General features: G+C 60.0%; 1 protein-coding gene across 1 annotated transcript; it reads right to left on the reverse strand.

The window, feature by feature from the left end:
• Nucleotides 1-7784: 7784 nt before the first annotated feature.
• LURAP1 (leucine rich adaptor protein 1) lies at nucleotides 7785-14208 on the reverse strand. Its single transcript, XM_049808861.1, has 2 exons — nucleotides 13972-14208; nucleotides 7785-10525 (listed from the first exon to the last, which is right to left on the reverse strand). The coding sequence occupies exons 1-2, from the start codon at nucleotides 14170-14172 to the stop codon at nucleotides 9836-9838; spliced, it is 891 nt and encodes a 296-aa protein (XP_049664818.1). The 5' UTR covers nucleotides 14173-14208; the 3' UTR covers nucleotides 7785-9835.
• Nucleotides 14209-14310: the final 102 nt, after the last annotated feature.

Consider the following 14310-nt stretch of genomic DNA (forward strand, 5'->3'; position numbering starts at 1 on the left):
GGGGCCAAATCCAGCCCGGTACATTGATGACCTGCCCAGGCCATCACTCCTCCCCTTAGTTTTGCAGCTCCAGCTCGCAGCCCATTTCAGCAGGTGCATCCCATGGCTCTGGGACAAGGGGGTGACAGCCCCACCTCCCCAGAGAGCCTTCCTCCCCCATGCCCATGGCCAGACCAGGGCCACCACCTGCCTTCCATCACCAGCTCTGGTTGAGCCCAGCATCTCCTGACCTGGAGCAGCCCTGTTGAGGCACAGCACACCCCTGTTCTTCAAGGAAAGTTGCTGGAGGGGAGGGCAGGGACCCACCTGCAGGAAACCCCAACTCTTCGGGGTAGAAAATAGTCCCTGTATGGTTGCATCCCTCAGACTCATCCCAGCATGGCCATCCCCCTTGTCACCCCCAAACTAGCTACCACCACGAGGGGTGCTGGCTCTGCACTGGGGTCAGCCACACATGTATGCACTGATGGAGTGGGGAGACCTCCCTCATCTCCTTGAGAGCCTTCCTCTTCCCTGCCAGGGCACCACCACCCCAAACTGCCCTTCTCTCTTCCTGCCACTTCTCTCTGCCCAAAGGCATCCTTTCCCATTGCTAACTCCAGGCAGATCCCTGCTCCCTCCTTTTTAAGAGGCTCAGGTAAAGCCAGCAGCAGCCAAGGTGGGGGGTGAGCTCCCAAACCAAGCAGAAAAAGGAGCATCCTGATGGCTTCATTGGTATTTTAAGGCCAGCTCTTGCCCCATTCAGGGTTTTAAACCAGGATCCATCATTTCTCTGTAAAGCAGAGCAGAGGCACCAGGACCAAGCTTGTTCTTTGGTCCTGGTGCCTCTTCCTTATGAAGATCCCTTTGATTTCCACATCTTTCCTGAACTTAAAAAAAGGCTATACTGATGGCCCGGAGACCCGATTACGGGAAAAGGCAAGTAGTCATGAATTCTGCCTCTAGTTCAGGGAGAGGAGCCCTGCCTTTCCCAGCCTGAGGTACCTAGCGCACCCCTAATAGCAGGGGCCAGAGCATCATTTTACCCTTCTGAAAGTGGTTAGGGAAAATGGATGTGCTTTCGACCTCCTGCTCTCATGGCTTTTAATGACAGCCATACCAGCAGTCTCACGCTGGGGCTTTGTCAGCTTTGCAGCAAGCAAAGGTGGTAGTGACAGTACTGCAAACCGTCCCCCAGTAATTAACCATCTCCAATCAGACACATCATTGCTGCCACCATCGTTTTTCCCCCATTTTTTTGTCCCTGGGTTTGTAACACGGCTGCTCTGGCAGCTGCCAGATGGCTCCTGCGCTGGGGCTGTCGAAGGGAGCTGGGCAGTGATGCTGCAGCAGCGTGGGGGGATGCGGGGGGGTGATCCCGAGTCTGTTGGTCCCCGGGAGCAGGGCTGCAGTGCTGGAGCTGGCTGTGGGCTGGGGAAACTGGGAAGGTCCAGAATCCTGGGGGACAGGAAATTGGGGGGGGGGGGGGGTTGTCCTTGCTTCCCAGCCCTTTCAACTTCCAGAGGCTGGGCATCAGGTTCACGCAGGTGCTCCCAGCCACTGCTGCGGAGGGATGGTGAGACCATGTGTCCAGCACCGATGCTCCCTCAAAGGGACCGGTACCCGCCATGGGGACGTGCCACTCACCCGGGCACAACTGGTCCCCCCGTGGCTGCAGGCAACAGTCCCAGCAGCAATTCTGCATCAGGGACCCATCGCCCACCAGCAGCTGGAAGTAAGACGGAGCCTTCCCTGAGGATGGAGGCAGCCACCTCCGCTCCAGCCGGGTTCTTGCTCCCTTCCCAAGACACCTTGGGTCCCACATGGCGTGGTTTGACCATGGGGAGCTGCTCCTGCGGCAAGCAGCAGCTCGTACCCAAGGCCAGGGTGGCTGTCACCCACCCCAGGCCACTGTCCTCCGAGCAGGAGAAGGAAGGAGCCAAGCTCCCTCCTGTGGCCGCCTGCACCGGGTCCCACCGGGCTGCTCAAAGCTGGGAAGGGGAAGGAAGAACCCTCGACCCTTTTCCCCTCCCCGGCCTCCTGGAGCCAGGACCACCACCCCCCTTGGAAGCCCCTCTTTTGCAAGGATGCAAGGAGGGATCCTGGTGCTGTGTTCGGCCCCTGGACCGACCGAGCTCCCGGTAACATTACAGTGGTGTGTAGGTGGGGGGAACCACCGACCGCCTCCATGAGCCGCAGGGTCACGCCTGGTCAACACCAGGAACCAGGCTGGCACTGGAGCTGTGCAGGACGCCATGGCTGTAGCTGCTTTCTCTACCGACCCTGCTGGAACCTGCCACACATCAGGGCAAAACCGCAGAGGACAGCAGTTTCCCACACCACCTTCCTTCACATCACCCCGTACCGCGTCACTGCCGTCATCTGGTATCTGCCTTCCTCCTCTTCCTCCTAATTTGGGGAGGGGAGAGCTGTTTGGGGCCGGTACAAGTGGGGCAGCTACCTCATCTGCTCTTCTCACCCACCAGGACCCCCACTCCAGGCTGGGCTGTCCCCCCAGCCCTTTTCTTGTCCCCCACATCCTCCAAGCAGGGGGCGAGGGTCTGGCCATCCAACGTCAGGGGTACAGGGGGGAAAGTCCATGGGAAGAGGTGCCCAGGGCTGCTTTACCCAGGGGAGGTTTTGGGGGATGCCAAGAGGGAAGGGGGCTGATGAGAGTGCCAGGCTGCTCTGACTGCTCCAGTCCCTGAACCTCTTCAGTGCAGGAGGTTGCTCTTTAAGTCCCTCTTTCCTCCTGTAAGCGCCTTAGGGAGCAGGGGCAAGAGATGCTGGTGCTTTTTATAGCAGCTGTAATCCCCACTGCTCACACTGCCTGTGCCCTCCCGCCCTGAGGCCCATGGCTGAGCCTCCAAAACGGGGGAGCTGCCCAAAAACTGCCTTCAACCCCTTTGGTTCCCAGCATCCCACGTCTCCCCAGGCACAGATCCTGGCTGGGGCTGGTTCTGGGCTCAAAATCCCTTTGCAGAAGACATCGGAGGGCCACAAACGTTGCATGCCCCTCCCAGTCACAGCACTCTGCTGGGAAAGGACAGACAGACAGATGTACAGAGACACATGGATGACCACCAGAGCAGCTGCCCAGCCTCTCTGCTCTGCTCTGAGACTCCTGGAGCTATCAGCCCCACAGCACAGCCACAAAAAAGCCTGCAAGAGCAGGAGCGGCTGGGGAGGGCTGGGAGTTTCTTTCTTTTCTAATCCCCCCCGCCTTTAACAAGAGGAAAACTGAGGCAGGGAGGGAGTGGTGAAGGAGCAGAGTGCTCCTGGCCCTGCAGTGCAGGAGCAGAGCCCTTTGCAGGGCAGCTGATGAGCTTTAAAGGCTGATGAAGCTCCACACTTGGATGCAACCCCCAAGACCTGAGCTTCAGCATTTTATCAAGGTGGTTTTAGTGCTGGGGTGGCTGGTTTCCTTTACTCAGGCTGCACCCGCAAAGCCAGGGGTGGCATTTGGGCCATCCAGGCTTCATCCCTGGGGATGAAGAGAACTAGGGAAAAGGGATATGAAACAAGGCAGTAGGAGGTTTGGTGGAGCAAGAGCGGGTGCCTGGCAGAGGCTTATTCAACCTACTGTCCCTGTCCCGGTGGCCAGCGCTGTCCCCCCACCCAGCCCCGGTCCTGGTTCCCCCCCAGGACCATGGCCATCCATGGAGGACAGCAAGTGCTGCAGCTGCTTTGCTCCCATCTGGGGACATCCACTTCTGGTCCTGCTCCCCATCCTTCCTCACTGGTGTCCCCAATGGGGATGTATCCCAACATTCGCCTGAGAGGTGGCCGTCCAGCATGAGGCCATCAGTCCTGGCCAGGCAGCGTCCCTGCCTTCCCCTGCCAGCCCCTGCTGCCCTCCCGGCTGCTGTGCGATTTCTTCCTTAAGCAGCTTTTATGTCTCTCTAGCCAGAAGACCCCCTGACTCTGCACCCTGCCAGGGGGAAGCCAACACATCTTTTAACCTCTTACTCTTTTTGTTTTACTGTCCATGGCAGATGCAATTTTCTCTGGGGTCCGGGACCAGGGGGTCTCACAGGAGAGGGCAGCATGGGAAACCCTGCCTAAAACCATTCAGACCCTGCCTACATCACTTTCCCCTGCTGCAGGTTGCCCCTTTGCAATACATTTGCTGGAATTTTCCCTTTAAACAGCCCATGGGGAAAAAACCAAAACCATCAGGGTGGTTCTTCTAGGTCAGGCTGCGCTAAGACGATGAAAGAAGATTAATTTCTCAGAGAGCAATTCAGATTTTTCTTCCCCTCCCTGCCGAGGACCAAAGCAGAGCTGGCAGGCAGGAGGTGGCAGCAGGAGCACACACATGTCCTGGGCACACACAGCTTTTGGTCTCACCGCTGGGGTGGCATTGAGCGGGGGCATCCCCAGGTCCCAGCCCTGCGTAGGAAGCGGGGTGGACTCTTACCAAATGGTGGGTCACACCGGTGGCAAGGAGAAGGTGGCACCTCTGGGACCCTCATGGTCTAGGGTGGGTGCCCACCACCCAGGGAGGAGGAAGGGGAGAGCTGTGCCACCACTCCCTTTCAACACCCAGCATCCCCAAGCCCGTGCCCGTCCTCGCCACCTACCCATGCACACACACCCACGAGACTCCAAGCCGTCATGCTTGTTTTTCACTCCCAAGGAGCCCTGGGAAGCTCTAAAGCTGGAGGATTAGTCTCCAAAGCAAAGGCCTGGCTCGCTGCCAGCCTGGGCAGGGAACAGCCCGGGGAGGCCTTTCCCAAAGGCTCAGCTTGCTCCTGGCTCGCGCTCCAGCTTTGTCCCCGTATTCACCAGCCTCCCAGTCACTCAGCCGCTGACACCAAGAGCAGTCTCAGGGGGGAGCTTGGGGGGTCCCACAGATGGAGATGAGGCAGGAGATTACCATGAGACTCCTGCTTGGTGCAGTTGGAGCATCCCCGGCCCAGTGTGGCTTCTCTGGCGTGTAACAGAGGTCGAGCACACGCTGCAATCCCTTTCCTTAGAAGATGGGCACTGGGGGACATCTCTCCCTGCTCCTCAGCTGCCTCTTTGCACAAAACCTGTAGGAGGTTCCTGCCTTGGAGACCTGTAACCCTGAGCCAGCGGGAAGGAAAAGCTTGAAACCGGCTGGAAATGCAGGACACAAGAACCCTCTGCTGGGCTGGTTTAACCCCCCCATACTGGGGGGCCCTGGGCAGGGTGTGGGGAGGGGGCTGGGTGAGAGGTGCTGGCCGGAGGAGAGCTGGATGATGGGGCCAGGCTGGATGCCAGCTCCCTCGGGACCAGGACTGAATGCCGTCCTGAACTGGAGGTGGTTTTGGCATCACAAGGCTCTCCCTGGGGATCACTGCTTTGCTCCGACCGGCACCAACACTTCAGCCTTTCCCAGGAGACCATGCCGGCTGCCAAAACACAGCAGGCTGAGAGCAGGGCTTGAGGGCATGACCAGCCCTTCCTGCCCCGTTTATTGACCTCTCCTGCCTCATGCTGCCCGCAACGGGTCAGGCAGCGCAAGCCCAGGGCTCTGCTCACAGCGCTGCTCCCCGGCAAAGGTTACGAGAACCGTGGGGTGCGTGGGCTCGCTGCTCCCCCACGGACTGGGGTGGCCTGAGGGACACCCCCCCACTGCCACTGGTGTCACCGGGTCACTTCATCGCACTGCTCTGGCTGAAAACTTTCTCTCGAGGGGTTTGATTTTCAAGCAGTTCACACTGCAAAGCAGCCCGTGCTCAGCTTGGGGGAACTGACGGGCAAGACGCCGTCAGTCCTGGGTTAGACTTGCTTCATCTGGACCTTTTCTTATCTTTTCATCTCCGAGCAGCGGGTGCCAGAGGCAGGGCCACGGCAGGGAGGTCTGAGACAAGCTGGTGCTTGTGCACAGCCCCCGTTTTAGAGCAGCCCCAAGCTGCTCAGAGTTTGCCTCCCAGCATCTGTCCCCTGAGCGATGCACGGGGAATGGCACAAGGGACAACAGGGAGCATCCCCTGCCAAAGCACTGAGGAGGGTGGGGGTGCCAGGATCCGGCCCCGCAGTCTGCACTTGCACCCGCATGTCCCCCGCTCCCCAGGACACCCCACGGTGATGCACCCCACGCCAGCGAGCCCACGGGTTTTTGTGGGGCCACGGGGCTGCCAGCCCAAAGGCCACGGTGGTTGGCAGAGGGGCTGGATGCCACCTTCCCTCCGATCATGGGGACCAGCATCTTCCCCTCCCCGGGAAAAGGTTATTTTTCACGCTGCCTCCCCGCAGGAACTAACATAAATTGCTTAAATGGCTGCAGCACTCAGGGGACAGGCCCTTTTGGAGCCAAGCTGCACGCAGGGAGGGGAAAGCCCAGGGGACTTTTTAATAACTAGCAAGGGGAGCTATTAAAGTGTTTTACTTCCTCGTTAAAGCAGTCTAATCTCTGTGTATATCTTAAAAAGAAAAAATTGGTTTGCTGGTGTTTTTATTGTAACAGAGGTGGGCGTTTTCTGGCACCGGCTGGGATTCCGCCTGCTTTATCTGCTTTTCTTACCTGATACCGGCGCTGAACAGCCCAAGAACAGCCCAAGGGCAGCAGCAGGCAGGGCCAGGCAGACCGCTTCTCCCGGGCAGCAGCGAGGAGAGAGGCTGCAGATCTGCACTGCAGGCTGTTTCCCACCCATGGGTGCTCTGCCCCCCACTGCTGCACCCACCTTTTAGCAAGATGGAGGTCCCCAGGGTGTTTCCCAAGGGCGGGTTTGGGACACGTTGGCTCTGCACGTGCCCGAGCAAAGCCTGGAGGTGGGTGACCCCTCATCCACGCAGCCCAGAGACAGGGCAGGGGATGGCAGGAAACCGTGAGGTCCCATCCACTCCTCCACCTCCAAGGGCTGGGATTTGGGGGATACCCAGATTTGGGGGCTATGGGCAACTTAGGCTCCTGTAAGCTAGGCTGAAGAGCCCACGCCCAGGGGAGCCCCAGCAAAGGCTCATCTGTGGCGATACAGAGCTGTTCGACCACTGGGGTCTAGGTTTGGAAGAGGAATGGGCTGGGCATATTGTTTCTAAGGTTTTCTTCATAATTTTTTTTATTTTATCTTTCACCTCAGCCCAGCAGAAAATGGGGAAATCCTTCCGAGCCCTGCTGGCTCCAGCATCCACCTCTCCATCTGCAAAACCTGAGGGTTTCAAAGCCAGGAGCCGGAACGGATGCTGAGGCTGGGATGGCAGGGCTGGATAAGCCTGCTTGCGTTTGCTTTGGAAAGGCTGATGTTTGCATGAGCACCGGCTCCAGTGGTTTTAAAGGGACCCACCCAGGAGCAAATCCCAACAGCCTAAAATCAGAGCTGTGGCTGCTCCCGCCCCGGGCTGGCCTGGAGAAGTCTCTGTCCTACACCCAGACCCCCCCCACATGTCCTGGGTGGAGGAGGCCACAGGAGCCAAGGCTGGGGCTGCAGAACAAGGGAAGCAAATTGAGACCCCAGCACGGCTAATGGGGCTGGCAAACACCTAGAAAGATCTTCCTTGGAAATTTGGGGCAGGAAGGGTCAAGCTGCTGTTTGTAGTTGGAGACATAGTTCAGCTGAGCTCAGTATGCCCCATCTCCTGGAGATCCAGTCTCACCAGCATCCTCGCTCCCGGCAGACGTGCTCTGGTAGCCATCTGCTTCAGGAAGCGTGACTTTTATGTGTCACCACCCTGATGGCAGAAGGGACAGATCCCCAGACACGTGGTCTGCCTGTTTCAGGACTGGGGCTAAACCTTCCCTGCCCGCAGAGCTGCCAGCAGCTCCAGGGCATTTCAGCCCAGAGCCTCTCCCCTTCCCCTAGAAACCCCCGTAAGCTCGGCAAAGCACCGACAGTGTGGCCTGGGAGAAACGCTACCATTTATTAAGCCAGCTATATTTTGTTGAGAATGATTTTAACAGCGCTGGAGGACTTACCCTGTCTCCCGCAGGGACCCTCCGCTGATTCATCGCATGCAGGGCTAAAAGGAAAGCAGGGGACAGCCAGCCTTGGGGGACATGGTGGCTCAGCGGCAGTGGCGGAGCTACACAGGGAACCACAAGCTGCTCACAGGAGACGGCAAGCCAAGCACGGCTGCTCCGGGGCAGGCAGATGGGATGCTTGCATAGGGCAACCTGGTCCTGGTTTGCTGGGACTCCCCCAAGTCCTCGGCAGGTGGGAATTTGGGACGTTGTCCTGCTCTCCATGTCCATCCAGGGAAACCCTGAGGATCTGCAGGGGAAGGGAGGGTACTCGGGAGGTCCCGGCACGGAGAGTAGTTTCCACTGAAGGAGATGCTTTAGAGACACAAAGCTGAACCTGTCGTGCACCTGACACCACCTTCCTTCCCATGGCTAGCTCACATCTCACATCTAGAAAGAGTCACAGCCGGGTCTTCCCTCTCTCTTGACTTCCCATTGACATCAGAAGATGTTGTGCCCATTCCCACCAACCCAGGAAGGAAAGAGCCAGGCTGCGACCCACGCAGGCAGGGGAACAACAGCACCGCAGCAAGAGCAAAGCCACCACGGCAAGAGCAAAGCGGTCGCAGCACTCGGCCAAGGACAGATGCACCCATGGGTTGGGAAGCCAGGATCCTCCAGGCTTGTCCACACGCATGGAAAAGCCCCTCTCCTTGAAGCAGGGGGCTGTGGGATGCTCAGGTCCTTCCCTGTATCATCTGGTGAAGGCAGCAGGTCCTGCCCAAGCTCTCACACAGCTCCGGCTGCAAGCCACGCTCTACAAGCCAGCGAGGAGTGTGCTGGGAGGCATGGTGGGTAGACAGTAAAAGGCACAGGCAGAAGCCAAGGCTAAAAGGATAGAGATGATATCTCCAGGGCAGGGTCGCTGCACATCCACCCCAGCAGAGGAGCCTCATGTTTCTGGTTGCTGGTAGGGGGCAGAGACCCGGCGCCATTCATCACACAGATGGAGAATCCCAGCCACCAGCCCCATCACACTGTGTCAGGGGAAAGCACGAGCTTTTCTGGGTCTGAGCCCCACAGGCTCCGCCAGGCTGCCCGTATGCCTGGGGTTTCTGCAGGACCTGGTCCCAGGGTGGAAGACAGTTTGGAAACAAACTCGGAGAACTGGATCTCCATCTCCCACCCAGTGCTTTGCCCTTCTCATGTAATCACACTGGGAAGGGAAGTCTGCACCATCATCCTTCCTCTGCAAGGCACAGACGAAGGCTCCCCAGCCCAACAGGAGCAGCTACAGTGAGCGCCCTGATCACACTTCAGATCAGCTTCACAGAGGCGTTTAAACCAGGCAGGGTTTCACCCGCAGGGAAGGGGGTTTTAGCATCCACCACGTGCTGTGGCCAAGCCCCAAGTGCCCCAGGTCAACTCTACCCTGGATGGACACTGGCCTTGAAGACATTGATGGAAACAAGCACATCCAACAAGGATGCCCTGCTGATGGTCCTGCCCAGCACCTTGCCCTGAGCATGCTGGTGCCACCGAGCTATGGATGCGTGGGACCATCTCCTGTCTTCTCTGGGTAGCTGGTTTGGGGGAAGGGTCCCCAGTGTTTGGACACAGGAGGCTGAGGATTAGATTGGAGAGGTCCCAGGAGTCCCACTGTCCTAAGTTTCCCCACCAACCCTTCCCCGCCACCAACATCAAGGACAACAGAGGAGTGACCAGCCACCTGCAAGGACCACCCCAGAGCAAAGGATTAAATTTACAGGGACCCACCTCATCCCACCTCTCCCAGAAATTTGCCACAGAGCAGTCACCCCATCCCTTAGGGCTGCATCACCAAACACTGACAGGGGGGGCAGAGGACCAGTGCAACACCACCAAGCCAGCTTGTCCCCCCATCTCCAGCCACCCCAACTCTCCCAAGCGGAGACAAGTGAAGCAGAGCACGCAGTTGGGAGAGCTGGACTGGGAAGGCAAAGCCACGGGCTACAAGAACGTCACATCGTCCTGAGACTGGAGCCAGCGCCAGTGGGCATCGTACTCCAGGTGCAGTTTGCTGTTGAGTTTGCAGTTCTCGAAGTCAGCCTCGGCTTTCCGAGCCTTCCCACCCGGGTTCCCTTTCCCCAGCCTCTCCCCAGCCCCCAATGGCAATTTGCTGTCTCTGCCCGGTTCCAGAGAGGAGGGCTGCTGGCCCAAATGCCCGTTGGCCACCTGGGGCTCCTTAGCAAACCGGTGATCCTGGGGCAGCCCAGGTGGGGAGAGGTCCACGTGGGGCCACTCGTGTTCCGCTTTGCCCTTCTCTTGCTTTGCAAGACCCCTCTCGGGGTCGATCCTGACCCAATCCTGCTCCGCCCTGAGCAGGGCTCTGCCCGGTGTGGACGCGGCGGCAGTTTCGGCAGCAGTTTGGGAATACTCATCCATGTCATCGGCCAACGTGTCCAGGTAGCTACCGACGGAGATGCTGTCCAGCCTGTCGTTGGGGTCCTGCAGGCTGTCCCAGCTGCCCCGCCGCGAGGCCGCCTGGCTCTCCACCAGGCTGTACTGGCTACTGGCCAGGCTGCTGCAGCGGCTGGTCAGCGTGCTCCTCTCCTCCAGCAGCCACTTCACTGCCTCGATGCCCTCATTCACCACCACCAGCTGCTGCAGGATCTTCACGTCGACCGCTCGCAGATAAGCCTGGCAGGGAGACAGAGAGCGCGGGGGTTTTTGGGGGGAACCGAGGTGACCCTGGTGGCTGAGGGACGCCAGGCCCAGCACACCCTGGCAGGTCTCCCAAGCTGCTTGATGAACAGCACGACATGGGGAACACCCTGCAGGGAGTCTTTCCAGGGGACCCTGTCCAAGACCTGGGGACACGGCCATCGGGGACCAATGACTTATGGCACCCGCCGGCCACCAACCCACTCGGGGAAATAAATCCAGGGCACTTATGTCACTGTCTCCTAAGGGGATAGGGGTAAGCAAGGAACTGGAGGCACTGGGTGCAGATCTAAGCCCAGAGCATCCCCCAAGCCGTGGGAGGCTGCTGGCAGGGCAAGAGGACCAGGCAGGGGCATTGCTCAGGGCAAGGGTCTGGCTGGACCATCAGCACCTCTCTGGGCTGTTTTGGCCAGGTCCCTTCGTGCATTTACTTCCCCCCTTCTAGGGTCTGACCCAAGCCTGGTGACAATGTGACAGAGCAGGATTTGGAGCCTGAGACCCAAATCACTCCCAAAACAGGGGAGGAGGGTGTGAGGGACAGGCGTTGCTGATCACACCACTCGCCTTGCTGACTCCTGCCCCTCTGAGCCCCGGGGGAAGCTCTTTGCAAAACTTCAGTTGCTGCAGAAACATCTGTTTTCCTAACGGAAAGCCCTGCGTGCCAAGACATTCCTGTCTGCCTGATACTGGCCGCCAAAAGCCACTGGATTTCCCCTGCGCAGGACGCAAATATTTTGCCAGGAAAGGGAATAAGGCGGCAGCGGGGGGAGAGGGAAAGAAAACCACTGTGGGACAGGTACAGACAGCCTGGGATCTGTGGATGCCCGTGGGCTCCTTCACAAACACACCCCATCCCCGACACCAGCAAGCTGCAATGGAAATCCACACGGTCCCCCGGGATCATTGCTAAGCCCAGCACCAGGTCCCCAGCATCCAGTATCCTCGGAGTCACCCGCCCGCCCACGGGTGACCTGCCGGTCTCTTGAGACCCCCGTCTCCGGTCCCACAGCAAAGGCAGCAACAAAAGCATCCAAGGAAGGAGCCTGGGAAAACTCCAGCCAGGGTTTTGGCACGTGATGCCTCTCAGTCCAGAGGACAAAAAAAAACCAGCCAAAGATTTGTAGAGACCCGACACCAGCCTCCCATCCCCTCTCCATGCTCCTCAAGATGAATTTAAATAAAAAATAGCAGTGATGTGCCCAGATTGGGGCAGGAGCCAGCTTCGAAGTGCAGAAACTTCCTTTCTAGGCAAGTTATTTCAAAAACTGCCTACAATGGACTTTTCTGTAGGCGCAGCTAAAGCATCTGGCTTTGGCAGGGAGAAGACGCGGGAGGAGGAAGGCTGGGAAGCCCTAGTGGAGGTTCCCCATTTTTCTCTGCCTCATGCAACTGTGGCCATCAGGGATGCCAGGGGAGCCACCCCAAGAGCAGAGGGTGGGAAAACACTCCTCGCTTTCCATATTGTTTGCTGGAAGGCGTTGGCTGTCATTTTGCTGCTATTTCAGGCCAGCCTGACCCCCCATGTTGCACCCCAAAAAGAACCCTATCCAGCAAGTCAAGGTTTGCACGGGAGGAGACCTAGCTCCAGCTGCTCTCTATATTCCCCCAGATGCGGCAATGGGTACACCGCACTGATCCCATACCCATCCCAAAGCCCGCACAGTGCTTTCCGCACGGTGCCCACCGGCATCCGGACCCAGGGCAGGAGCAGCATCCGGGGGAAGGAAGGCAACTGCGGTCCTGAGTGCATGGCAGGGGGCAGAGGAGACCAGCCTGGATCCCTGCTCCAGGATGTGACACCCTGCACTGCTCCGTGCCTCAGTTTCCCCGCATGCATCCCACAACGCCGTTTTCTCCCCCGCATCCAGAAATGTCCCCCCCTCTTTCAAAGGGGACCTCATGGGCCAGCGGAGGTGGAGGGAACACCATGCTCCTCCCCATGCTCTCTAGGGGCAGGGAAAGGGGGGAGAGCATCCCCTGGGAGGGATACAGTCCTGCTCCCCTCCCCAGTGCGCACGAAACCTGCAGGCACCATCTCCCTTCGAGACGTCTAGCCCCAGGGATAAAACATCCTCCTTGGACCAGGTGAGAGTGGGAATTTGCCATCTTCTCCTCCCACCACCCACTCCTAGGCCAGCTTCTCCTCTGAACACTGGGTTTTCTGGTCTCTGCTGGGGAGGGGGACAGATTTTTCTTCCTGTTCATGGGGATGGGGAGATGGGGGGAGGAGCCCTGTGCCGGGTTTTGGGCACCTGGGTGCCATTCCCAGGCTGCTGACCTGGGTGTGAGCTGTCCCCGCTTCTTCACCGGCTGCTGAGAAGAGCCAGGACAGAGAAAAGAGAAGCCTTTCCGAGCCGAGGTTAATAACACACGGCCAAAGCCAGGCCTTGCAGACCGTGGACTGACCCTGCCTGCACCTGGGCAGAGCAAACACCACCGCTTCTTCCTCCTCCTCCTCCTCCTCCTTCTTCTCCTCTGAGCAACCCAGGGCCTGCAGACCTTTCTCCTCCGGTCAGAGTGCAGCCTGGAAGCCAGCGCGGAGGGAGGATGAAAGCTTTTACACCGATGGGGAATACCGATTTGGCCAAAGTGCGGGTGCGGAAGGCTCAGGCTGGGTGGGTCCCCAGCCCCCCGGGTGGCAGGCAGGGATGCCGGCGTATTTAGCCTGTTTCCCTATGGAAACGATGCTCGTTCCCTCCTGCTCGCTGTGTGTGCGTGGGAGAGTCCCTTCCCCCAGCAGCACTTGAACCCATTGCCCAATCTCGCCACGTTTCCCAGAGGCGCAGGCATCGCCGGTATTTGCTCCCTCCACGGAAGGAGGGAGGCGAGAAAGCTGCCACCGGCACTCCCACGGTCCCCGGGAGAGGCTGCCACGGGAGCCCAACCCTTTACTAGCCACCAGAGAAGCCTCAGCAGGAAGCGAACCCTGGGAAAGCTCCCAGCGATGCTTGTGCCTTGTCACCCAGGGGGTGACATCCGTGACGGGGGGGGGGGGGGGGGGAGGGGGACAACGACACCCGCCACCATGCCCTTGGCGAAGGTCCCTGCCCTAAATCCTGATCCCCGGGACACCCCGGTCCCCTCCGGAGCTAGCGCCTGGGGGGTGCCTGGGGTGAGGGGGGCAGGATGGAGGGGGGCAGAGGGGTCCGCGGGAGCCCGGGGGGGGGGGGGGGGGGGATGCTGCGTGGGCCGGGGGACAGAGAAAGGCCGGGGGAGTGGGGGGGAGGTATGAGCTGGGGGCTGTAGGAAAGAGTAAAAGGGGGGGAGTAGGGTCCCCAAAATGCAGACCGAGCGCGGGGCACTATGAGGGGACTGTTACCGGGGGGTGGCAGGCGGTTCCCGGGGGCGGGGGGCAGTTGGGCAGTTACCGGGGGGTGGGGGGTGGTGGTGACAGGCAGTGCCCCCGGTGCCGCGGGACTCACCAGCTCGAGACGGAGCGCCCGGAGGCGGTCGGCGAGCGGCGGTCGGGCGCCGCGGGCCGGTGCCGGCGGTACCGGCGGTGCCGGCGGTGCGGAGGCGGTCTCGGCCCGCAGCCCCCGCAGCAGCCCGGCGGGCGGCCGCCGTCCCACCTTGGTGGCCAGCTCCCGCAGGTCGGCGGGCAGCGCCTCCCCGCCGCCCTCCATGCGGGTGGGGCGGCGGCGGCGGCGCCGCGCGGGGCGGCGGCCGCGCTGTCACCCCGCACCGAGGGCCGGCCCCGCCCCGCCGCGCCGGCCCCGCCCCGAGCCCCGCCCCCCGCCTCCACCTGCCCGCACCCCGCTCCC

The sequence above is a fragment of the Accipiter gentilis genome, chromosome 8 (assembly GCF_929443795.1).
Source record: "Accipiter gentilis chromosome 8, bAccGen1.1, whole genome shotgun sequence".
Taxonomy (NCBI): domain Eukaryota; kingdom Metazoa; phylum Chordata; class Aves; order Accipitriformes; family Accipitridae; genus Astur; species Astur gentilis.

What these genes read in the sequence shown, in the direction of transcription:
- LURAP1 (XM_049808861.1), bottom strand. Translation starts at nt 14,172, where the DNA reads ATGGAGGGCGGCGGGGAGGCGCTGCCCGCCGACCTGCGGGAGCTGGCC. An exon ending in GGGCGCTCCGTCTCGAGCTG is followed by an intron (nt 10,526 to 13,971) that starts GTGAGTCCCGCG and finishes TCTCCCTGCCAG; the next exon opens with GCTTATCTGCGAGCGGTCGA.